At 44.2% G+C, this 24,954-nt stretch overlaps 1 protein-coding gene across 2 annotated transcripts in view; it reads left to right on the top strand.

The window, feature by feature from the left end:
• LOC119972221 (protein LYRIC-like) overlaps positions 1-23,989 on the top strand; it is a 79,919-nt gene extending 55,930 nt beyond the window's left edge. For both annotated transcript variants that reach the window (XM_038808591.1, XM_038808592.1), the window contains exons 7-12: positions 1,892-1,990; positions 4,578-4,702; positions 9,575-9,691; positions 14,747-14,869; positions 16,539-16,692; positions 22,028-23,989. In XM_038808591.1, the coding sequence (XP_038664519.1) occupies positions 1,892-1,990; positions 4,578-4,702; positions 9,575-9,691; positions 14,747-14,869; positions 16,539-16,692; positions 22,028-22,098 (689 nt within the window). In that variant the 3' untranslated portion in view covers positions 22,099-23,989. The remainder of the gene's footprint in view (positions 1-1,891; positions 1,991-4,577; positions 4,703-9,574; positions 9,692-14,746; positions 14,870-16,538; positions 16,693-22,027) is intronic.
• The last annotated feature ends 965 nt before the right edge of the window (positions 23,990-24,954 follow it).

Genomic DNA, 24,954 nt, shown 5'->3' on the forward strand with positions numbered 1-24,954 from the left:
CGATTGTACTGCAGGCACGATTGTACTGCAGGCACGATTGTACTGCAGGCACGATTGTACTGCAGGCACGATTGTACTGCAGGCACGATTGTACTGCAGTCACGATTGTACTGCAGTCACGATTGTACTGCAGGCACGATTGTACTGCAGGCACGATTGTACTGCAGTCACGATTGTACTGCAGGCACGATTGTACTGCAGTCACGATTGTACTGCAGGCACGATTGTACTGCAGTCACGATTGTACTGCAGTCACGATTGTACTGCAGGCACGATTGTACTGCAGTTACGATTGTACTGCAGTCACGATTGTACTGCAGGAAGACGCAGCAGCCAGTTTGCACGTAGCAAGATCTGATAATTAGCAACGTGAGAAGTAAGCAGATAAACTGTTTGTGGTGTTGGTTGAGGCATTAGTGTTAGGCTGGACATACAGATCTCCCCTGTTCTTCTATGAATACCATTAAAGGACATGGAGTTGAAGCACAGATCGACCATCATTTAATTGAATGTCACGTCAGGCTCAAGGGACCAAATGACTTTCTCCTGTTCCTGTACTATATTCCTTTAGAATGGGGAAGGAGCTGAGAAAAGGTTAAATCATAGTAATGTTTTGAAATAAGTGGCAGGTTTGTAAAACTGGGGAAAATATTTGTGTAGGACCCGTTCCTTTTGTAAATGGATTCACTTTCCCAATAGTCCAAGGTGCCAAGTTTGGGCAAAACAAACTTGACCAGCAGCTTTTTACAGATGTGTGTATGTATTTTTTAAAATGCCACCCAGACCTTGAGTAGCAGCTGAGCCCTTAAATATTGACACCAGTGACTTCGAATGCCTGAGGCTCTTTAGATTTTGTCCGCAACAGATCTCTTATGATTAAAAAGAGAAACAGAAAACTCGAGCAATACATTAATTAATCCTCCAACTCTAAGGGCAATTTATCATGGCCAATCCACCTAACCTGCACGTCCTTGGACTGTGGGAGAAAACTGGAGCACCCGGAGGAAACCCACGCAGACACTGGGAGAACGTGCAGACTCCGCACAGACAGTGACCCTTCAATTCCCGGCTTGGGTCACTGTCTGTGAGGAGTCTGCACGTTCCCCCAGTGTCTGCGTGGGTTTCCTCAGGGTGCTCCGGTTTTCTCCCACAGTCCAAAGACATGCAGGTTAGGTGGATTGACCATGCAAAATTGCTCCTGGTATCCAAAAAAAAAGATTAGCTGGGGTTACTGGGTTACGAGGATAGTATGGAGGTGTGGACTTAAGTAGGGTGCTCTTTCCAAGAGCAGGTGCAGACTCGATGAGCCGAATGGCCTCCTTCTGCACTGTAAATTCTATGAATTTACAGAGCTATGGACTATGACATGATGGACCAAATGGTCTCTTTACGTTTGGACAGACTCCACTCGAATCCTGACAATTGAGTTGAAGATACTTTTGAGTTTGAATTACTTGTGCCAACTGGTTATTTTAGAGGTCAATTTCTCACCCACATTTGATTTCCAGAATTGTAGTCAGCTGTGATTATCTGATATCCCTAGTCAAATACTTTGCTAAATCTTTCTCCATTTCTTTTTTTTAAATGTTTTTGGAGGAATGGTTGGGTCGCAGCCGTTTCTTCTTACCAAGATTGCTCTCAGTCCTGGCTATTGTTTAGCATTCTGCGTTTTAGTCTTGCGCCCGTATTTTATCGAAAAGTAAACGCTGCAAATGTTTCTGCTGAAAGCAACAAAAGTTGCTTCATGTCACATTTCTTCTTTGCAAGAATCCCCAGCAGTCAACCAAAATCAAGAATACAAATGGATCTTCAGTTTGAGCAGTTATCTTTGAGACCTCTAATTTCATCCCCGTTTGATAATGTATAATTTCCTCCTCCCTCCCCTTTTCAGGTACCGCCAGCGAGCCAGCCTCTCAGCCAAGCACCGCTGATCCTCAAAGGGATGCTAACCCCGCTCCCAGCCCTGTCGATGATGCCTGGTCTGGAATAAGTATGTGATTCTGTTGAGTGCTGTTTTTCTAATTGCGAGTGAGTCACGTGATAAAATTGGACAAAGTAAACTGGGTATTTGATGATCAAAAGAAGAAATAGCAATAGAAGCTGATTAATCATCATAACCTGCCCTATATCATAATCAAAATATTAATGATATTAATATCAATGATCCCATTTTGTTACCAATGCAGCAAAATCCATGTAGTTAAAATGCAGGCGGTTGTACCGCAAGAATAATTGCAAGTACCAGCACTCGGCTGGTACCATCCTCTTGAAAGCTAAATCGTTAAATTGGAGGTTGGGTTTAATATGTTAACTGAGAATTGGGTTCCGGCTGCATTATCGTGCTTGGATCCAAATGAGAAGTGACCACTTGGGGAGAGGTATTAGAGGACCGTACCCAATCAAGGCGTCAGCACTTCTAAAGAGAAGGAGGGGAGACTGTTAGCAGGAGGAGAAGAAAAAGATAAGTGTTATGAAGTCTTGCTGGCTAATGTTGGTTTGAACAAAATAGCACAGTGGTTAGCACTGTCGCTTCACAGCACCAGGGTCCCAGGTTCGATTCCCAGCTTGGGTCACTGTCTGTGTGGAGTTTGCACGTTCTTCCCGTGTTTGCGTGCGTTTCCTCCGGGTGCTCCGGTTTCCTCCAAGTCCCAAAAGACGTGCTGTTAGGTGAATTGGACATTCTGAATTCTCTCTCGGTGTGCCCGAACAGGCATCTGAATGTGGCGACTGGGGGATTTTCGCAATAACTTCATTGCAGTATTAATGTAAGCCTACTTGTGACAATAAAGATTATTATTATCCAGCTGGCTCTTATTGCAATGCGCAAATGTAATTTCTAGCCAAAATAATTATCTTTCCATCAGTCTAGGAGGAGCAGTGGCTACTCAAACACCTCAAAGCTGATCCCTTGATCTTGAAACAGTTTGCTGGTAAAACACTTCAAATAAGTTTGCTGTTGAAGGGAAAATATTGCAAGGATATGGAGGAAGAGCATGGGAGTGGGACAACTTTAAAGAGTTGGCACAGACTCAATGGGCCAAATGGCCACCCTCTGGACTGGCACCAGTCTACGATTGACTGGTGGTAACCTGGGGTTTCCAACTGGCACTGAACTTTGACTGACGCTGTCAGCAACGTAGCCAAGTTAGGTGGCCAATATCTAGATACTGATGCCCACTAAAACGTGATTTCATCAGTGTCTCCCACAGAAGGACTTTTAACACTCTTGTCAGCTTTATTTTTGAATATCCAAAACTATTGTGGGTTATCTTTCGCCTGATGACATGCATACATTCAGTTTCCTGAAGTGAAATATCCTGCAGTTACCTTATCAGAGGTGCCTTTCAGCAGTAGATCATTTTGAAAGGCAAAGGCATATTTAAAACCTGTTGTTCTGAGGCACATCTAGAAGCAAATACTTTACACGAGTGTACCCTGTGTGGTTCTATTATGCAGCCATGGCATGTTGCAGTTATAATTGTTGTTTTCCCCAGTGTGGTTATAAATTGTTGTTTACTAGTAATGGAATTCCCTTGAGGGTTTATTTTCGGGATATGTTCTGTGTTTCTCTGCCAATATTAACTCTCAGTTTGACGCTGAGCTGAAAACCACTGCAGTTTTAAAAACGTCTTAAAATTGTATTCCTCGATGATCTTGTTTTTCTGTTCCACCTGCTATCATCTCTGCCTTTTTGTTATTTATATTTTACTTTCTGATTCCTGAGTGTATAAACGAATGGATCAAATTGGCCTTTATCAAAAAAATCTTGAATTTTTTGTTTCTGTTCTGCAGTTGGCCCGATCTAATCTAATTCGATTTGTATCTGTTCCTTTTTTGGCGCTCTCCATCTTTTGGGTTGTTTTCTTTGCTAACCTTGTTATCTGCTATGACCCATCTTCCTGAATTTGGCCCCCTAATTGTGGTTATTTTTTTTTTTTTAATAAATTTAGAGTACCCAATTAATTTTTTCCAATTAAGGGGCAATTTAGCGTGGCCAATCCACCTACCCTGCACATCTTTGTGTTGTGGGGGTGAAACCCACGCAAACACGGGGAGAATGTGCAAACTCCACACAGACAGTGACCCAGAGCCGGGATCGAACCTGGGACCTCGGCGCCGTGAGGCTGCAGGGCTAACCCACTGCGCCACCGTGCTGCCCATTGTGGTTATTTTTAAAGCTGGAAGCAATGAAGGCAAATGAGCGTCAACAAAAATAGCAACCCTCTCTCATTCATTTGTTAGATTTTTAGTGGGTGGTTAGCCCCAGAATTGTGTGCCTGCCTTGCTAAATTTAAAATCCAAGTTAAAACATTCAGTGTGGAAGATTTGAAATCAACATAATTGCTATATAGTGCGTTTTACCTCAATTTAAATGTGTGTGATCACTGATTTGAAGAGCCATCGTTCGTCCCATGGTTCACAATTACTGTCCTTAAATCTTCGGTCTATTTATACCCTCCATCATGCATGGCTAGGTCAGAAGTTGGAACAACGAAAACCCAAGTGAAGTCAAAAGTGAATTACTTTAGCGTTTGCTTGGATTGATTTGATTTTATACTTTGCCCGCCATTTTATAGACGGAATTTCGACGGCTGACCCCAGCTCTGATTGGAATGCTCCGACAGAGGAGTGGGGGAATTGGCTGGTGGAGGAGCCTGCTTCAGCCGCGCAGCCTGAAGATGTTGTTGCAGAAACCCATAAGGTCAGTAGCCCAACAATCGTTGCTGTGTTCTCCCTCTGTGACCTTCACTTCACACTGCGCGAGGTTGTACACTTGGGGCAGCAGCGGGAGCACCAGTTGGCAAATGCTCATTTGTGCGCGTGTTCTTCTGTCTCTAGTCAAACATGGGTGAACTACAGCAGGAACTGCGTCCTTTGCAATCGCGATCCATGCAGACATGTTCTGAAATCAATCGCTGCGGAACCCCCATCGATTTCCACTTTGGAACAAAACAGTTGCATGCACTGTTAGTGTCGATAGACTCTTTCTTGCATGTACTTAGCTTCTATTTTTATAACCTAATTGGAATTACGCTTTGGTTGGGTGGAGTCTTCAAACCCAAGTTATAATGGATATTTTTGTTCAAAAAACTATTCATCTAATGTACAAATTAATATAGTTTTGAATTCCGTGAGCAAATTTAATGAAAGGATTTTGGCCAAATGTTTTATTTTCAAATTTGAGACTTTAGTGTTAGTATAGCAGCAGGAAGTAAAACCATCGAGGCTTGGGAAGTTTACGGCACAACGTGATCACTTGTCTCTGTTACCAAAAATGAGCTATTGGGCCTAATCTCACATTCCAACACTTTGCCCATCTCATAGAATCATAGAATTTACAGTGCAGAAGGAGGCTATTCGGCCCATCGGGTCTGCACCGGCCCTTGGAAAGAGCACCCTCCCCGAGCCCACACCTCTACCCTATGCCTGTAACCCAGTAACCCCACTTAACCTTTCTGTTGGTTGTGCAGCCCAAGTATTTTTTTAAAGGAACAATGGTTTCTCCCACACTCTTAAAGCTTTCTCCTACTCCCACATACTTTAAACCTATGCCTCCAGGTTGCAGACTTCTCTGCTGAGAGGGAAAGGTCCTTTTAGTCCACGGTCCTATCTAGGCTCTTCATAATTTGTGTACTTTTCAGTTAAAGTTCAACGTCATCTGTTCCAAAGGAAACAACCCCAGCTTATTCAGTGTTTCCTTATCGCTACAATTTCATCATTTCGAGCAGCATTTATTGTCGGGTGTACCAAGGTACACTGTGCATACAGTCCAACAGATCACTCCATGCATGAATGTAAATACATAGACATCAGTTGATGCATATGAATATAGTGCTACATAGAATTTACAGTCAGAAGGAGGCCATTCAGCCCATCCAGTCTGCACCGGCCCTTGGAAAGAGCACCCTGCTTAAGCCCCGCACCTCCACCTAACCGTTTTGGGCACTACGGGCAATTTGCCACGGCCAATCCGCCTAACCTGCACGTCTTTGGACTGTGGGAGGAAACCGGAGCACCCGGAAGAAACCCACGCAGACTCCTCACAGACAGTGGCCCAAGCCGGGAATCAAACCTGGGACCCTGGCGCTGTGAAGCAACTGTGCTAACCACTGTGCTACCGTGCTGCTCAAGATGTAGTGAAGATGCTTAGAGAGATCAGTTCAGTCCATAAGAGGCCCATTCAGGAGTCTGGTACAGCGGGGAAGAAACTGTTTTTGAATCTATTGGTGCATAGAAGAACATAGAACAGTACAGCACAGTACAGACCCTTCAGCCCACGGTGTTGTGCCAACCACTTATCCTAATCTAAGATCAACCTAACCTACACCCCTTCAATTTACTGCTGTCCATGTGCCTGTCTAAGAGTCGCTTAAATGTCCCTAATGACTCTGACTCCACCACCTCTGCTGGCAGTGCATTCCACACACCCACTTCTCTCTCTGTAATGAACCTACCTCTGACATCTCCCCTATACCTTCCTCCAAGGTGCATGTTCTCAAACTTTTGTATCTCCTGCCCGAAGGAAGAAAGAATAACCTGGGTGGGAGGGGTCTTTGATTATGCTGCCCGCTTTCCCAAGGCAGCAGGAGATGAAGACAGAGTCAATGGATGGGAGGCGGGCTTGCATAATGGACTGGGCTGTATTCATAACTCTGTAGTTTCTTGCGGTCTTGGACCGAGCAGTTGCCATACCAGGCTGTGATGCAGCCAGATAGGATAGCATCACCCTAAATCTCCTCTGTCATCTCTAGTGAAATCAAAACTGATGGCTGTTCCCTGCCCCCTCTGGTGTGGCCAAATTGAAGCATTCTGCTTAGAGGAAAATAAGAGTTTAAAAATAACCCCTGAAGCAGATGGGAAATATTGTAAAGGAGCAAAATAACAAACAGGAAAATTTCAAGTTGCAAGGGGAAAATAAAGAACTTTAAGGAAAGAACATGAGAGCAAAAAGGGGCAGATTGAATTAGGTAGATCTGATGATGTTCGCTTCTTTGTCTGCCCTCCAGAATCAATATGAGCTGAAAAATTCCACTCGCATTGGGATAGCTGCTGTCTGAATTTTAACCAGATAACACCATTCCTCCTTTCAACACGAGGAGCTCTCTGTACAGAGTTGAGCCGAAGTAGCAAGGCTGACATATTTGCAGCTGTGCCAAGTGTTAACTTTGGAATTCCCAGCTGCGTCGAGTATTGGAGCGCTTGAACGTTTTGGGAAAAGTGGGGAGGGGCAACGGGATGCTTCCCCCAAGAAACCACGGCCAGCATCTTTCGGCACCTTAGCAGTGAACAGCAGTGGCATTCTGTCTCCACCCTGTTGGTTTAATTTTCAGGTGGATTGTTAAAGCGCTTGAGCAAATAAGCGGACGGAAATAAACTGAGAGATCATGATGAATACAATACTTACGTGCTGACACTTTTGAGCATTCTTGTTCAGTCTGCATTGTAAGCATGTTTACTGAACAAATTGTGAGGAACATGTTATCAATCTTGGATTGAAAATTTTGCACCTCCCTTGAACACTAAACGGTTGAAAAAATAAAGAATTAATCCATGTTTAAATTATTTTTAGCATTATTTATTCTTCCTCTTGAATATGAGCAGCTATTAACTACAAACAAATGATTAAAAATTGGATTAAAGAACCAGATGGGGAAGAGGGTTGATAGTTTTTTTTTTCAGTATTTGACACCCCCCTTCAAAACCACCAAGAACATTGCCATCAGTCCTATCACAGAGGTGTTTTGATATTTACTTACAGTATTTTGATCTCTCTTTGCCATAGAGATTTGCTATTTTGGGTTCTTGTATTCAGTGGAGAGTTGCTCAGCTGTCATAAGCAGCACAGGCTGTCGGTGACTGGCACCGCTGGAGTATTTGAGATTGGTGTCCTTAATGGTTCCAGCTGCCACTTGGGCGCCACCTGAGTTTGGAGACCTTCAGTAACTTTTGACTCTCGAGTATCTGCCCTATGCTCACGTTATGAGGCCACCTCCCAGATGGCACCTGAGGCTAAAAAGAAATCAGTTAGCAGCGTTTTCCACTGGGATGTTGGGTGATATGAGCCGAGGGAAGAAGCTCCCTCCTGATTCTGGAAATCTGAAAATAGCCGAGTTCTACAGAAGGCTGGATAACAATATTAGCTACCGCCTGAAAATCGGCACTAACTTCACAAAAAGAAAATTGGGCCAAAAAAAAGCTAGGGATGATGAGAATTGTTTTTTTTTTTAATCACCACGTTGCTTTGATCTGGAATTAACTTCTTGAAAGAATGGTGAAAGCAGTTTGAATAATAACTTTCTAAATTTAAATTAATCTTACCGTATTAAGTTTTTTAAAAAATAAAAAAAAATTGGAAGGCTGTGGGAAAAGACCAGAGGCAGTGCGGCTGACTGGTCCATCAAAAGGCTAGCACAGGAATGATGGGCTGAATTACCTTCTGCGTGCAGGATTTATTTTTTTTCTTTATTAGTGTCACAGGTAGGTTTACTTTAACACTGCAATGAGCAGTGGGTTAGCACTGTGGCCTCACGGCGCTGAGGTCCCAGGTTCGATCCCTGCTTTGGGTCACTGTCCGTGTGGATTTGTACATTCTCCCCGTGTTTGCGTGGGTTTCGCCCCCACAACCCAAAAGATGTGCAGGGTAGGTGGATTGGCCACGCTAAAATTGCCCCTTAATTGGGAAAAAATGAATTGGGTATTCTAAATTTAAAAAAAATAAAAGACTACAATGAGGTTACTGTGAAAATCCCCTAGTCGCCACATTCCGGCGCCTGTTTGGGTTCACTGAGGGAGAATTCAAAATGTCCAATTCACCGAACAAGCACGTATTTCGGGACTTGAGGGAGGAAAGCGGAACACCCGGAGAAAACCCACGCAGGCCCGCACAGACAGCGACCCAAGACGGGAATTGAACCTGTTACCCTGGCGCTGTGAAGCAAAAGTGCTAACCACTATGCTACCGTGCTGCCCCCAGACAATATAAGTTGATAACTTTAAATGGATGAGTTTGAAGTAATACATGCAAAATTAGAATCATTTTTATTAAGTTGTAGTGTGAGGAAAGCTTTGATTCCAGGACACTGTAGCACAGTAGGGCGATACAGTAGCACAATGTTTAGCACTATTCATAGCACCAGGGTACTGGGTTCGATTCCCGGCTTGGGTGACTGTCTGTGCGGAGTCTGCACCTTCTCCCTTTGTCTGTGTGGGTGTCCTCTGGGTGCTCCAGTTTCCTCCTACAAGTCCCGAAAGACATGCTTGTCAGGTGAATTGGACATTCTGAATTCTCCTCTGTGTACCCGAACAGGCACCGGAATGTGGCGACAAGGGGCTTTTCACGGTAACTTCATTGCCGTGTTAATGTAAGCCTACTTGTGACACGAATAAAGATTATTATTATTACGTAATGCAGCTCTTCACACTCCTATTTTATGGATCTTCAGTCCTGACCTACAAATATAATGGTCCTCCCTCATGACCTTTAGTAAGGTTTAGTGTTTGCAGAGGACTCCGTTGTAGTGGTGGAAAAGTTGCAAAATGTTTTTGAAATAAAGCTGGTATTTCCCATTTATAGCTGTCGGATGAAGAGAAAGAGAAAGTGGACTCTGCTTTGCAAGGTTCGACAAACAACAAATCAAAGAAGAAGAAAAAGAAGAAGAAAAAGGTTGATGATGCCATTGCTCCTGTACAAGTAAGCACTGGTGGAAGCAGATCCAGCCCTATCTTTCAAAAGGGAATCGGATAAATATTTTTGATGGGGAAAAGATTGCAGGGCTATGGGGAAAGAACGGCAGTAGTGTAATTAACTGGATAACTCAAAGCGCCATTACATGGTCAAGGGTGCAGGTGGCCTCCTCTGTGCTACACGATGCTGTGAAATGCCTCGAGCGATGACCTGTCTTTTTGGACAGAAGCTCAAGAGTGTTCAACCAGTTAGGTTTGGGCCTGAAATTGGTGCCGGTTTTACAAATGGCAAAGCCACAGAGAAGAGGCAAAAGTTTTGATTGTGTACAAAGCTACCAACTGAGATTGCGTACCAGCCAGTCACACAAACAGTGAGGGGGGAATTTTCCACACAACCCGACGCGTGTTTCATGGAGGCGGCCCGTCATTGGCCTGAAACATCAGCTCTATTTCTCTCCCTCTGCATAAACGCTGCCTGGCCTTGGGCAATATAATGGAGGTGGTTTTGACGATGAGTTGTGGATGCACGAGCCGCATCATATAACACTTGAGATGTTTTGGGAAAATGTTGGAAGTGACTAAATTATTTGGAACTAGAATTCACTCGGCAGAGTCGGTAATTTGCATCGAGGTGGGAAGGTTGCAAAACCGAACAGGATAAACCACAGGGTAGTTTGACTGTATTTGAGAATTGGAATGACAAGTGTAGCTTAAAGAGATGTACTTTGCTAACCATGTTGATCTTTAAACCTATGTGTATTTGTTAAGCTAAGAGGGGAGTAAACCAGCCTCCCCGAGCAGGTGCCGGAATGTGGCGACTAGGTGCTTTTCACAGTAACTTCATTTGAAGCCTACTTGTGACAATAAGCCATTTTCATTTCATTTCATTAAAGGAGTATTGTAATTTAATCCAATTATTCCATGTTTAATAAATGTTGTTTTTTCTTGGTTAAAACTAATTATAGGTCCTGTAACTCTGGTACTCCACATTTTATAAAACAAAAGTTGAGGGTCTTTTGAATTTTGATTCCATTCTGAATCTTCTCATTCTGCAGTCACATGAAAAAGAAAATTGCTTATTGTCATGAGTAGGCTTCAAATGAAGTTACTGTGAAAAGCACCTAGTCACCACATTTCAGCGCCTGTTCGGGGAGGCTGGTACGGGAATTGAACCGTGCTGCTGGCCTGCCTTGGTCTGCTTTCAAAGCCAGCGATTTAGCTGTGTGCTAAACCAGCCCCTATAACTGGGGTCATAACTGGGATTGTAACAAAGAGACCTGGGTAGATAGCGCAGGAGTCCTCTGGGATCCCGCTCAGAAATTGGTTCTCCGGTTTGGAAGCTGGTGAGGCTGCTGGTCCCAGAGAGGAGTGCCGTCGAGCCAGGCTTGTGGTACCATGAGCGGCTCAGCTGTGTAAGAGGAGAGGAAGAAGATGGGAAGAGCAAAGTGAGAGGGGTCTCCTTAGTTAGGGAGACAGACAGGTGTTTCTGTGCCTGAAGACGTGACTCCAGGATGGTATGTTGCCTCCCCAGTGCCAGGGTCAAGGATGTCATACAGGGGCTGCAGGACATTCCTCTGGGGGAGGGTGAACTATCAACGGTCGTGGTTCACGTCAGTACCAATGGCTTGGGTAGGAAGAGGGGTGGGTCCTGCAATCAACGTTTAGGGAGCTAAGTAGAAAATTAGTGAGCAAGACCTCAAATGTAGTATGTCAATGACCTCAAAAAAGGCCTCCGTAATCTCTGGATTACTCCCAGTGCCACGTGAAAGTGAGTATAGAAATAGGAAGATGAGGCAGATGAATGCGTTGCTGGAAAGATGGTGCAGGAGGGAGAGCTTTAGATTCTTGGGACTGGCTCTGGGGGAGATGGCACCTGTATAGGCCGGATGGCTTGCACCTGAACAGAGCTGGCATTGAATTCTTTGCGGGGCGTTTTGCTAGTGCTGTAGGGAGGACTTTAAACTAACCCAGCAGGGATGTTGGAGCCAAGAGGTAATATCATAGAGGAATACCAGGATGCACAAAATACCAGGAGGGATAGAAAGTACTAGTATGGAGAATAGTAAATTAATAGGTAAAATAGGAGTATGGGAGAAAGTAATAAGAACAATACAGCGCAGGAGCAGGCCCTTCGGCCCCCCAAGCCTGCGCCGACCGTGGTATCTGCCTAAACGAAAGCCGTCTGCACTTACGGAGTCCGTATCCTTCCATTCCCGCCATATTCATATATCTGTCTAGATGCTCCTTAAATGCCGCTATCGTACCTGCTCCCACCACCTCCCTGGGCAGCGAGTTCCATATCTTTACCACCCTCTGTAAATAAAAAAAAAACTAACTTGCCTCGCACATCTGTTCTAATTTTTCCCCCATGCACTTTAAACCTATGTCCCCTAGTACTTGACTCTCCCAGCCTAGGAAAGAGCATCTGACTATCCACTCTGTCCATGCCACTAGACCTCTATCAGGTCGCCTCTCAACCTCCGTCGTTCTAGTGAAAACAGACCAAGTTTATCTAACCTCTCCTCATAGCTAATTCCCTCCATACCAGGCAACATCCTAGTAAACCGCTTCTGTACCCTCTCCAAAGCATCTACATCCTTCTGGTGCTGTGGTGACCAGAATTGTACCACTATTCCAAATGAGGCCTAACTAAGATCCTGTAAAACTGCAACGTGACTTGCCAATTTTTATGTTCAATGCCCTGACCGATGAAGGCCAGCATGCCGTATGCCTTCTTGATCACCTTATCCACATGCATTGCCACTTTCGGTGATTGGTGGATGTGCACGCCCAGATTTCTCTGCCTGTCAGTACTTGCAAGAGTTCTACCATTTATTGTGTAATTCCTATATGGATTGGACCTTCCAAATTGCATTACCTCACACTTGTCCGGATTAAACTCCATCTGCCATTTCTCCGCCCAAGACTCCAACCAGTTTAAATCCTGCTGTATCCTCTGACAATCCTCTTCATTATCCGCAACTCCACCAATTTTTCTGTCTTCTGCAAACTTACTAATCAGACCAGCTACATTTTCTTCCAAATCATTTATATACACGACAAACAACAAAGGTCCCAAAACTGATCCCTGTGGAACGCCGCTAGTCGCAGCCTTCCATGACCTCTAAATCGGGGTTATTGTGCATGTGTGTGAAGGCACGAAGTACAGTAAATAAGAATGGGGAGTTACAGGCGCAGATTGCATTGTGGAAGTATGATGTTGTGATAACAGCGACCTGGGCTCAAGCAAGGGAAGGACTGGATGTTACATACAAAGTGTTCAGAAAAGAGAGGAAAGTAGGAGAGTTAAGGAAACTGCAGAACTGGAGAAAGAGGATGTCCCAGAAGCTTCAACGACAGAAACAGAAAGGGGGTTATAAACTGGAAACAAGTGAGAAAACAGTAGAACGACCAATCTGCAGGGAAATTACATTTCAAACTGCCCGAGAATGGCCTCAAACCTTTTGTGAGACGGCAGTTTTGACCTCCTTACCCAAGGAAGGATGTACGTGCCATTGAGGTTCGTCAGACGGGTTCCTTGGATGTTGAGATTGTCCTAAGAGGAGAGGTTGAGGAGACTGGATCTGTATTCTCTAGAGTTTAGGTGATCTCATTGAAACATACAAAATTCTTACAGGGCTCGACGGGGTAGAACATCCTAAATACAGAGCAGGAGTAGGCCATTCAGCCCCTCTAACCTGGTCTGCCATTTAATAAGACCATGGCTGATTGGATAATAACCTAATCTGCATCAACCCCCTGCCCGATCGTCACCCCCTTGCTTATCAAGAATCTCTCCAAATTGCAATGAAGTTTAATTTATATTTGAAGATCACCATGATGTGTTTTGTTGCATGGCTTTATTAGTTTTCTGAACATGACGCAATGGAATGCTATGGGTTTGCATACAGTCGCAGCTTGTTGGCAATAGTGCAGCCCCACTGATACCAAGATGTGATCCCATCCATGGCATCACACAGAGCCTGCGGTTGCTCCTGGAGCAGGCACCGTGCTCGGCCTTAATAGTTCCCAGGGTGTTGTGGATTTGATACAGATGTTTTGTTTAGTAACCAGAATGATCTCCCAAGCTGCCCATGTAAAGTACACACCTGCCGACACTTCCAGGGTCTTTTTGCAGCTGGAAAAATTGAATGAAACAATATAAATGATTTAGTAATTTGGAAATTCTGGGCTTAAAGTAAGTGATCCGATAATTTGATTTGAATAAGCAATGTCATGGATGATGCATATTGGTTTAACTGTGTGTTAGTATTTTTAACCCTCAAGTGTCATGTGTAGTCAGACCCCACTCCCGAAGTTGAGCACATCTCTAAGCTAACACTACACCGAGTAACTCGCTTCCTGACTTCCCAAAGCCTGTCCATCAAGGCACAAGTGATGGAATACTTTCCACTTGCCTGGATGAATGCAGCTCCAACGTGGATGGCATGGTGGCACAGTGGTTAGCACTGCTGCGCACAGCGCCAGGGACTCGGGTTCAGTTCCGGCCTCGGGTGACTGTGTGGAGTTTGCACTTTCTCCCCGTGTCCGCGTGGGTTTTCTCCGGGTGCTCCAGTTTCCTCCCACAGTCCAAAGATGCGTAGGTTAGATGGGGTTATGCGGATAGGCCTGGGAGTGGGCCTAAGTAGGGTGCACTTTCAGAGGGTCGGTGCAGATCCGATGGGCCGAATGGCCCCCTTCTGCACTGTAGGGCTTCGATGGTTCTAACTCGACAAGCTCAACACCATCCAGGACACAACATCCTGCTTGATTGGCACCCCACCCAGCACCTTCAGACATTCTCTGTCCCCACCTCTAGCCATGCACTGGCTTCAGGGTGTACGATCTGCAATTTGCAGTGCATCCTGGAACTCCCTCCCTAACAGCATCGGGAAGGAATATTATGTGAGATTGAGGCACGACTGATTCTAAAGGGGCAATCCTTAAATGTGTGCAGAGTTTAGAAAACATCGCTAGCTGCCATAGCCTTTGACAATGAAGAAATCCTCTCCTTGGGTTTTAAGAGTCTTATAGTTTAAATGTTTTCTGATTTCTGTAAAAGGAGGCCGAGGAGCAAGAGAAAGAAGCCATTAGTGGAGGGCAGGAGCAGCTTGTTGTACCAGACCAGCCCGAAAGGGAGACTGCTCCACCTGTCGAAACAATATGCACTAGTGAACCAGCTGAGGTAAGTGTGTCAATGTTTAATAAATGGCAGACTCAGAAGTTACCATTGGAACCGGAGTAGGCCATTCAGCCCATCAAACCTGTTCTTCCATTCAATGAGACTTTGATGATGGGATTGGAAGCCCCGTATCCATATTTGCTGAAGACACAAATTGGAGGCATAAAATTACAAAGATGTTTATAGATTTACGCAAATGGGACAAAATGTGGCAAATGGATTTCAGTTTAAGCAAATGTTTGGTCATCTGCTTTGGACCTAAAATGAGGGTAAATAGTAAAAAGAGGAGTCCAGGTAAATAACTCATTAAAATGTCCTGAAATGGTGCTGAAAATAACCAGAAAGGCTACCGGAATGCAGGCCTTTCTATCGAGAGAATTAGACTCCAAGTGGGTCGAAGTCATGTTTCAGCTACACAAAACCCTGGTTAGATTGTACCTGGAGCATTGATGTGTAGCCACGAAACCAAAATAGGACAGCGCAGGACCTGCAGCAAGTAACTCACCCTTCTGACTGACTCCCCAAAACCATGTGTTAGATATCTGGAATTTGAACGAGATTCCTTGACGATGGAAAGAGGCTGTCGGATCAACCACTCCACCCAGCATCTTGGTGTGCATGCCCGTTCAGTGTTCCCCTGCATACCATGCCATCCAGGTCCCCAACTGTGTCACCTGTACTTGTCTGGGGAGCAAGCAAACTAACTGCCCTCTACTGCCGCCTTTTCTACGGCCATTTGTGCCACATGCGCGTGCTGATCCCCAACTCTTTGCTGGGCACCACGATAAGTGCGGGCCTCCTCTGCAGTGCTGTGCTGTTCTGCTCTCCCTTCCCCCACGGGCTGCTGGGTCTGGGCAGGCAGCATTTCTTGGGTGTCTGAAAGCCAGGAATTCGGGAAGGGGAAGGCTCTTGTTAGGACGAGGTGGGAAGCAAGAGGTCCATGGTCACACCATCTGCCCACCATGCTAGACTGTGGAATGAGGGTGATCTGGGAGTTGAGACGAAGCTGTCATCCTCCATGTGCTCAGCAACACGAGAGGTCACTGCACAACCATGACGTGGAGAACCATCTCCTCTGTCGGGTCTGGGAGATGCAGGCACCTTTGTCACGAGCTGACTCGACTCTGTTCTCTTGTATGGTGAGTATGAGATGTCACATGGTGCATTCACCAATATCACCCCACCCTCATGCCTCAAATGTAAATTCTTCTAATTGTGAACATCTCCCAACACTTTGCTGATCCTTATCTCTAACTTGCTTCAGCTTTACGCCCTGCAAGTTATTCAAACTTTTGCCTCTTCTACATCTTGCATTCTTTTATCTGGGTTTAGTAACTGCGCCTTCAGCAGGCCTTTGGCCCTGAGTTCTGTCATTCCCTTCCCCTCCTATCTATCAATTTGACCAAGCATTACATTGCAGCACCTCCTCCTTTACCAACCCCTCCCCGTCTCAAACTCTATCTTCAAGCCTCTGAAGTGCCAGGGCAGATTTCTCTACATTTGCTACACTGATTGCAGGTTGTTGAAGGAGAAAGATGGGTGAACATTTTGGGCTCGATGAAACGTTCGGCATTTCCAGCTTTCGATTCCAGAATTGTTTGGGTTGGAAAGGGAGATTTAAATCTTGAGCCTCTCTCTTTTTTTTTAAATGATTTTGCTTGTTTCCTCACAGGTTGAAGAGGCACCGCCGGTAGAAATTACTGAAGAGCCAGCCGTAATTGTGGAAAATTCTTCCCAGGATATCACTTCCCAAGTGCCAGACACACTATCCGAGACAGAATCATCTGTCTCTGCCACTAAACCGAATAACCTGCCTCCCTCACAAGGTCAGTATTTTAAATCTATCTGAGTGTGTGTGTGCATGTTTGCTTTTATGAAGATCAAACACATCACAAGGTACATTAAGCTACAACTTCATGTTGTAGCATGAAGAAATAGAGATTTAAATATATATGGTAAATATGATTCAAACCTACTATTTCCGATCGTCCATCTATTGCACCGACAGACCACCAACTATATAGTAAGCTTATTGCAGCTTCCTTCCAAACATAGACACTGAATGCCATAGATGGGTGGGACTGCCCTTGACATCAAAGGCAAAGGTTTAACTCGGTACCGGCTAAGGTGATTAATGAAGGTATTCATTGTTGGGTAATTACAGATACATACTCTCTTGGATAAGTACCAGAGGTCTGATAGCGGCCGAACAAATGTACCCTTTGTTTATTCTCTACTCTCTGAAAAGCACGGGGGAAGGAAAGATAAACAATTGCATTCACCATTAATGTCGACCTACAAATTCATCTTCAAATGTGGAATCTTCTGCCATAAATGCAAAGCTACATCTACGCAGAGTTCAGTTTGGAATTGCCTTCCTGTGGGTAGCTGTGGGTCATTGAATATATTCAAGTTAGACATTGTTTATAGGCAGGAAGCTGAGGGCTATGGGGCAGCACAAAGATGGGGATGAAACGTGTCATCAGAGCAGCCCATGGTTTTATTGAATGGTGGAGCAGGCTCAAAGGGACAGATTGCGGTCTCCTGGTTCTTCATAGAATTCATAGAATTTGCAGTGCAGAAGGGGGCCATTCGGCCCATAGAGTCTGCGCCGGCCCTTGTAAAGAGCACATACTTAAGCCCACAACTCCACCCCATCTTTGTAAATCCACCTAACCTTTTGGACACTAAGGGGCAGTTTTAAGATGGTCAATCCACCTAACCTGCACTTTGGACTGTGGGAGAAAACCGGAGCACCCGGAGGAAACCCACGCAGACACGGGGAGAAAGTGCCAACTCCACACAGACGGTCACCCGAGGCCAAATTGAACCCGGGACTCTGGAGTTGTGAGACGGCAGTGCTATCCACTGTGCAACCGTGCGTTTTCAACGTGTATATGTGTTTTCAAATGGGGCAATGTCCTTGCATTCTAATTCCAGTCCATAGTGGCCATTCCTGAATTAATAAACAACTCAAAAGGATATGAATTATTTGATATTTACTGAATTCAGTCATCAGCAAAGGGCCTCCTTTCACCCTCTTGTGCATGTAGTGAGGTTACTCTTCTGTAGCGACTTTACCTTTTATCTGAATGTTGACTATTGGAAAAGATTAGTTTTTTTTTTGCAGTGCCGCAAGTTTGAAGTTGAGATTGTAACTTGATGAGCGCCTGTGCTGCCGAAGAAAGAAGCAGTAGTTGGTTGCTGAAAAAGGCACATATTGTCAAATCTTTTCAACTTGCACTCATCAGGTCAATTCACAAGAATACCAAATGTAAAGGGAGCAGCAATTAATCCGAGATGAGATGGGAGTGCTGATTGTTTGGCAAGTGGACTCTGAGAGAGGCATTGCCATTTTCTCATGAAAATGACAGTTGGATCAGCAGTAAGCAGAGTGGAAAAAACCTTAATTCTTCACGGATTGTGGAATGCGGATGAGGCTTAACCTCGGTTTGAATTTTGTGAGGGAGCAGACGCTGGAAGGTGACCTAGTTTGAAACTAATGGAAGAATCTACAGGGACAGCACGGTAGCATTGTGGATAGCACAATTGCTTCACAGCTCCAGGGTCCCAGGTTCGTTTCCCGGCTTGGGTCACTGTCTGTGCGGAGTCTGCACATCCTCCCCGTGTCTGCATGGGTTTCCTCTCTCAGTCCAACGATGTGCGGGTTAGGTGGATTGGCCATGATCAATTGCCCATAGTGTCCAAAATGGCCCTTAGTGTTGGGTGGGGTTGCTGGGTTATGTGGATAGGGTGGAGGTGTGGACCTTGGGTAGGGTGCTCTTTCCTAGGTGCAGACTTGATGGGCCAAAAGGCCTCCTTCTGCACTGTAAATTCTATGATTCTAATAGGCTCTTGTGGCAAAGAAAGTAATCTGCTAAATTAGCTGGAAAGAATTGAAAAAAGTAACCAGAACCAGGGACCGAGGCATCTTCAGTTGAGAGGATAAATTGAAGTTTTACCTCTGGAGAATTTGCCCTCCGATCCAACTATTCTCAGGACTGTGGCATTCTTTTGACTGGTGAAATAAATAACTTTTAAGATTGATATGCCTAATAAGAAAATTCTTGGGGGAAGTAATATTTAAATGAGTACATAAACATGTAATTATCAACCATAAATAGTGATTGATTTGTTAAAACAAAATTTATACAATAGAGTTTGTGTTTTACTTTTTTTTAAGTGAAATCTAATGGTGTAGTTTCATTAGTTAAAACAAAGCACTCATAGATGTTAATGGCCCCAAACAGGGCTGTATCAAAGTTGAAGCTCAAATCTACAGACTAACACAAGGTACCCTGGGATATTGTCCAAGGTTTAACCTAACAATGTTTCACAATGGTTGTATTTATTGAGAAGCAGTTATGGCGTTGTGGCGATATCAGTTACTAGAACCTTTCCGGAGAGGGAAGATTTATCCCCAAAGGTTAGGTTAATAGCATTAGCACCAAAGTTGAAGTTAGAGTTAAAAGCAAGGACTATAAAAGCAAAAGTCGATTTTTTTTTTAAGCACCACTCTTGGAATTGGACAGCACAGTAGCACAGTGGTTAGCGTAGTTGCTTCACAGCTGCAGGGTCCCAGGTTCAATTCCCGGCTTGGGTCACTGTCTGTGCGGAGTCTGCACGTTCTCCCTGTGTCTGCGTGGGTTTCCTCTGGCTTCTCCGGTTTCCTCCCACAGTCCAAAGATGTGCAGGTTAGGTGGATTGGCCATGCTAAATTGCCCTTAGTGTCCAAAAAATGTTGAGTGGTCGGTTACTGGGTTACAGGGATAGGGTAGATACATGGGCTTCAGTAGGGTGCTCTTTGTAAAGGCCGGTGAAGACTTGATGGGCCGAATGGCCTCCTGCACTGTAAATTCTATGTAAATTATATGAATTGGAAAAAGGAAACGTTAATCCTGATAGCAATTCAGTGGAGTTGGCTAGAATTCAGTAACAGATATAGCAGCTTGATATAGAAATATAGAAAATAAATGGAAATGCAAAAGCTTGAAATTGAACTCCAGAAAGGGATGTTAGCAAGAAAGAGAAAAGAGTTTCAAAGAGTATGGAAGTGAAGCAGTTTTCCCTGGGAAAACAAAAGCTTAGATCAGGGGTGGGCAAACTACGGCCCGCGGGCCGCATGCGGCCCGCCAAAGGCATTTCTGCGGCCCACCAAGTCATTAAAAAAAAAAAAAAAAAAATTTTTTTTTTTTTTTATTTAAAAAAAAATTTTTTTTTTTTAAAGGTTAATGGGTGGGGGGGGCTGTTGGGTTACTTACTGGTATAGGGTGGATACGTTGACTTGAGTAGGGTGATCATTGCTTGGCACAACGTCGAGGGCCGAAGGGCCTGTTCTGTGCTGTACTGTTCTATGTTCTATATGAGGCGCCCAGAATCATAACCGGGTGACGTAATTATTTTACTTAATATACTATGCGGCCCTTTGTGAATTGTGAATTTCTGAATGCGGCCCTTGCACGGAAAAGTTTGCCCACCCCTGGCTTAGATGATGTGGTGAAAGAGGCTGGAATAAATAATAAAGTCCACAAAAATACACAGCTATGACGAAGGGGATAGTAAGAACAAATGAGTAAATTCAAGGCAGTCAAGAAGATGAGGGTGAGTCAAAACGACCCATGTTCTCACTGTCGTAAAATTGGACATGTGAAGGCAAATTGTTGGAGGTTGAAACCTAAATCAGTGGCGGTAGTGTAAAGAGCTGAAATTTCTGGAAAGGTCTGTGTTAAAAAGTGAAGCTTGAGAGAGACCCATTGCTTCTCATGTTGTTATAGTGGGTGTGGATAGAGATGTGAAGGGAAAGTAACTTGTGTTTTGCCCAAGGAAGAATCTAAAGAGAGAGTCATTCTGTGGCACACGGGTTTAGCTTATCGTTAGCAAAAGATTTAGCCTTCTCATATAGTTCACTGAATAAAGATATATTGGTAAGGGACATTGATGGGAAGTGTGTACCTATGTAATAGAGTGAAATTATATTGTGCTCTGGTAAAGGAGTCTATTGTTGCTGGCGTTGTTTTAAGTTATCTATTAAACTGCAGATTTTATATTGGGAAGCGATATAGTGGACAATGTTTATCTACAATCTTGGACGGAATGCCACTGTTCAGGAATGGTTCCTCTGAGGCTTGTCTGTGATCCAGTTAAGAAACAAAACTGATGGCAGAAAAGGTATTGATGAACTAACTCGAGGAACGAAAAAAAAATACAAATGCAGAAAGTGTTTCCAGAATTTCCAAATCTAAATTTGCCACAGAAAGGACTGAGACCCCCCCCCCCCCCCAAGTGACGCTAAAAGGTTAATGACAGTTAAGACTGAATTAAATGGACATGTCAGTGTTGAACCAACAGCAGGATTAATAGTGTCTAAACGCAGAGATGCAGAATGCAGCAAAAATCCAAAACACAAGAGTTCAAAAGACCAGTTACGCGGCACAGTGCTTACCATTTTTGCCTCAGTGCAAGGGTTCAATTCCGGACTGTCTTATGGAGTTTGCACTTTCTCCCCGTGTCTGTGTGGGTTTCCTCCGTATGCTCTGGTTTATTCCCACAGCCCAAAGATGCGCAGGTTAGGTGACTTGGTCAGGCTAAATTGCCCCTTAGTGTCTAGGGATGTGCAAGCTTCGTTACGGAGGTAGGGCAGGGTTGATGGGATAGTGGACTTGGGCAGAGTACTCTTTAGAAGCATCAGTGCCGACTCAAAGGGCCAAATGGTCTTCTGCACTGCAGGGATTCTAACCTCATAATAATTGGAATAAAGTAATTTATGAATTGTGTGGAAAACACTGGAAAGAGAATTGACGGTCAGAAATGATGAGGCTGTCATTATTGCTCGGAAAAGACATGGTAAATCTGGTCTGAATGCGACCAGGAGAAACTAGGAGATGTTCAAAGATCATACCAGACAAGTACATCAAACCTTTTTTTTTTTTGCTATGTTGGGCAACACAGATTAAAACAATTCCACTGTCTTAGCGTGACTTTGGGAACTTGAGGAATATGGGAGTAGGGTGGGAGAATGGAGTTGATGTACCAAGTTGCTGCTTCCCCAGTGACTTCCACTTATGGAGAATATGCCGCTCGTCCTTCTGACGATCAAGCACGTGTATAATAACCACGACTGGCTGTGCCCCGTGTCTCAACCTTGTGTTTTCTCTGTTCCAGCAAAACCTGAAGAGAGCTGGGAGTCACCGAAGCAGGTCAAGAAGAAGAAGAAAGCCAGAAGGGAAACATGAGCTTTTTTTTTTGTATTCAGTGGTCAGCTGTTATGCAAAATGATCTTGAAGAAAAAAAAAATCTGTTTATGCAATAATTTGTGAAAATGTACAGAATTTTATAGAAGAAAATTTGACTGTAATTTTTATTAAAACTTATTGCAATGCGCATGAGCAAACTTGATTTGATACCATGTAACAAACTTCAAGTGAAACACACTGATGCTGTCTACAGCCACATCGACGCTGGGCCTACGTTTGTTGACACTAGGAAACGTGTGATTTTTTTTTCCCGTCGTTTCTTCAATTGTTTGTTAAGGGTTTGGGGGGGAAAAATCTGTGCGGAACCAAATCATAACATTGCGACCATCAGCTGCACACGAGAGATTCATGACTAAAAGTTGACTTTTAAATTCGGAAGCTGGGCTGAATGAAGAGTAATTTCTCGGGAGCGTGGTGCTTTTCTATTTTACGCACCGCCCCCGCCCACACCCCAAGCTGAGGTTTCAGAGCAGTGAAGAAGCCGCGGTTTTTGGGGGAAGGAAGGGGAGACACTCTGAATTGCAGTCAGCACATCTCTTTAGAAAAATATACAATTAAATGTGGATCGCATGGTGTTCAAACAGTATAGGGTTGAGCATAAAGCGGGGGGGGGGGGGGGGGGGGGGGGGAATAAAACATTTAAATAGCTTTAATATTTGTGGACAGAATTACAATTTATATCAGGAATGACATTTTACTGCCTTAACCTGTAGTGTATAGAGAGAAAGGTGTTTAGATAACTTAAAGGGAAATTACATTTTTCTAAGAATCATTAATTGCTGATTCATAACGATGGGAGGGTGGGTGGGCCGGGAGAAATTAACAGTTGCGTATGGAGGGAAGATGTTTAGCGCCAATTAACATTGGAAAGATGCTGCAAACTGGACAGCTGTTCTTTTTTTTAAAAAAAAAAGTCAATCTCGAGATGCCATTCCTCTGCTGATTAAAGTGGGCCTCGTCTAACCTGCAGTTATGGTTCTGCCAAAAATATGCCCCCCCCCCTTCCCAAAAAGAGTGGCGTGGGAGTTGACACCATTCAGTAGTCGGCCACTTGACTTTGCCAAGCAGCTTAAACCTGACGGATAGCAATCACTTGGTGCGTGGGTCTCCATTCTCGCGTTCTCACACAACTTATCACAGTTAAGAAGGCTAAGGCAGAGGGGGAAGAAAAATTGAATTGGATAAGAACAAATGGGAATACTTGAAATCAAAAGTTAATAGATAGCGGTCAGGAGTTTAAAGCACAATTGTTAAAAGAAAAACGCAAATCATTAAACTGAAACAGTCTGGTTAGAACCTCGACCATAGACAGCCCTGCAGGTAAAGATTCCACTTTCTACTTTGCAGTGTTGGCATCTGAGTATTGTTAAGAATGACTGGTGCATGCTATGCCATGTGCATTGTTTAATAACTTTACCAAATGTACATTCTTATTGATGAGGACCATGGTATTTTACACCACCTACTTGAGTTAACCTGATCATCGTAAGCCATGATTATTGTTTTTGAACGGTTGTAAAATGTTCATGCTGCAGTGAAGAAAATGGAGCATAAAAGTTTAAATGAGCTGATACTAATGGTACTTAGTCCACTAATCTACTGTGTCATGACTGTTACTTAGTTTGGTGACACCAGATTGCTAAGGTTTTGCAAAGTTTAAATAATGAGTGTCATTATGCTCCCAGTAACCTGCCTTAATTGGTTATGACGTGGTATTTGTTGTGCTTTCGTAATTACCTTGATTACTAAAGTTAAACAAATGTATTTATACCTGTTTCAGAAACATAGCAAGTATGTTTACATGTTCTAAAGTTTGTTAAAATGCAATGAATTTCTAAGTTGATTTGTTCAAATAAATTTAGCAAATTAATATGCACGCATCGTAAGTTTCTTCAAAGCATCTCGTGACATTGCAAACAGGTGGTCGAGACCAGGTCTTAAAAAGTTTGTCTGTGGGCGTTGCTGGCAAGGCCAGCAATAGCTGCTCGCCCCCAGTTAGCCTCGAGAGTTGAGATAACCATGTTGCTGTTCTGGGGCCGCATGTAGGTCGGACCGGGTAAGGACGGCAGATTTCCAACCCTGAAGGACATTAATGACCCAGGTGAGTTTTCAACCACAATCGATCACAGTTTCACGGTCACCGTTGCTGAGACTAGCTTTATATGCTAGAATTTAAAAAAATATATATTTGAAGTCCACCAGCTACCATATTGGGATTTGAAGTTCAAAGCATTGGCCCTGGGCACCTGAGTCCAGTGGCATTGTCGCTTCATGTTGTGTGGGATTAAAGGGCGTGTCACTATGAAGGAGCGGGGAAGAGGAAAATTAGGTGCAAGAGGGAGGAGGAGAGGTGTGGGAGGAAGGAGTGAAAGAGGAAAGGAAAAGGATACTGGGAGGGGAAGGCCATTCTGAGGTGATGGAATTGATTCAGAGAGATGGGGATTTGAGCATTGAACAACCAGCCATCGAGGGAAGAAAAATATAATCCACTGAGATCATTTCAGTCTACTCAATAGCCTGAAAGATGCAACTGTACCCATGGAAGGAGACCAAGCATTTGGCAGCCAGTGCATGAGTTGAAATGGCAAATGTAGACGTCAAGGGTGGGAAGGATCAAAATATTGTTCGTTAGGGGAGAAGCGGGCAGCACAGTGGCTAGCACTGTGGCTTCACAGTGACCGGGTCCCAGATCCGATTCCCCGCTGGGTCACTGTGCGGAGTCTGCACGTTTTCATTTTCATTTCACCCCGTGCCTGCGTGGGTTTCCTCCGGGTGCTCCGGTTTCCTCCCACAGTCCAAAGACGTGCAGGTTAAGTGGATTGGCCATGATAAATT

The sequence above is a fragment of the Scyliorhinus canicula genome, chromosome 10, assembly GCF_902713615.1.
Source record: "Scyliorhinus canicula chromosome 10, sScyCan1.1, whole genome shotgun sequence".
NCBI lineage: Eukaryota > Metazoa > Chordata > Chondrichthyes > Carcharhiniformes > Scyliorhinidae > Scyliorhinus > Scyliorhinus canicula.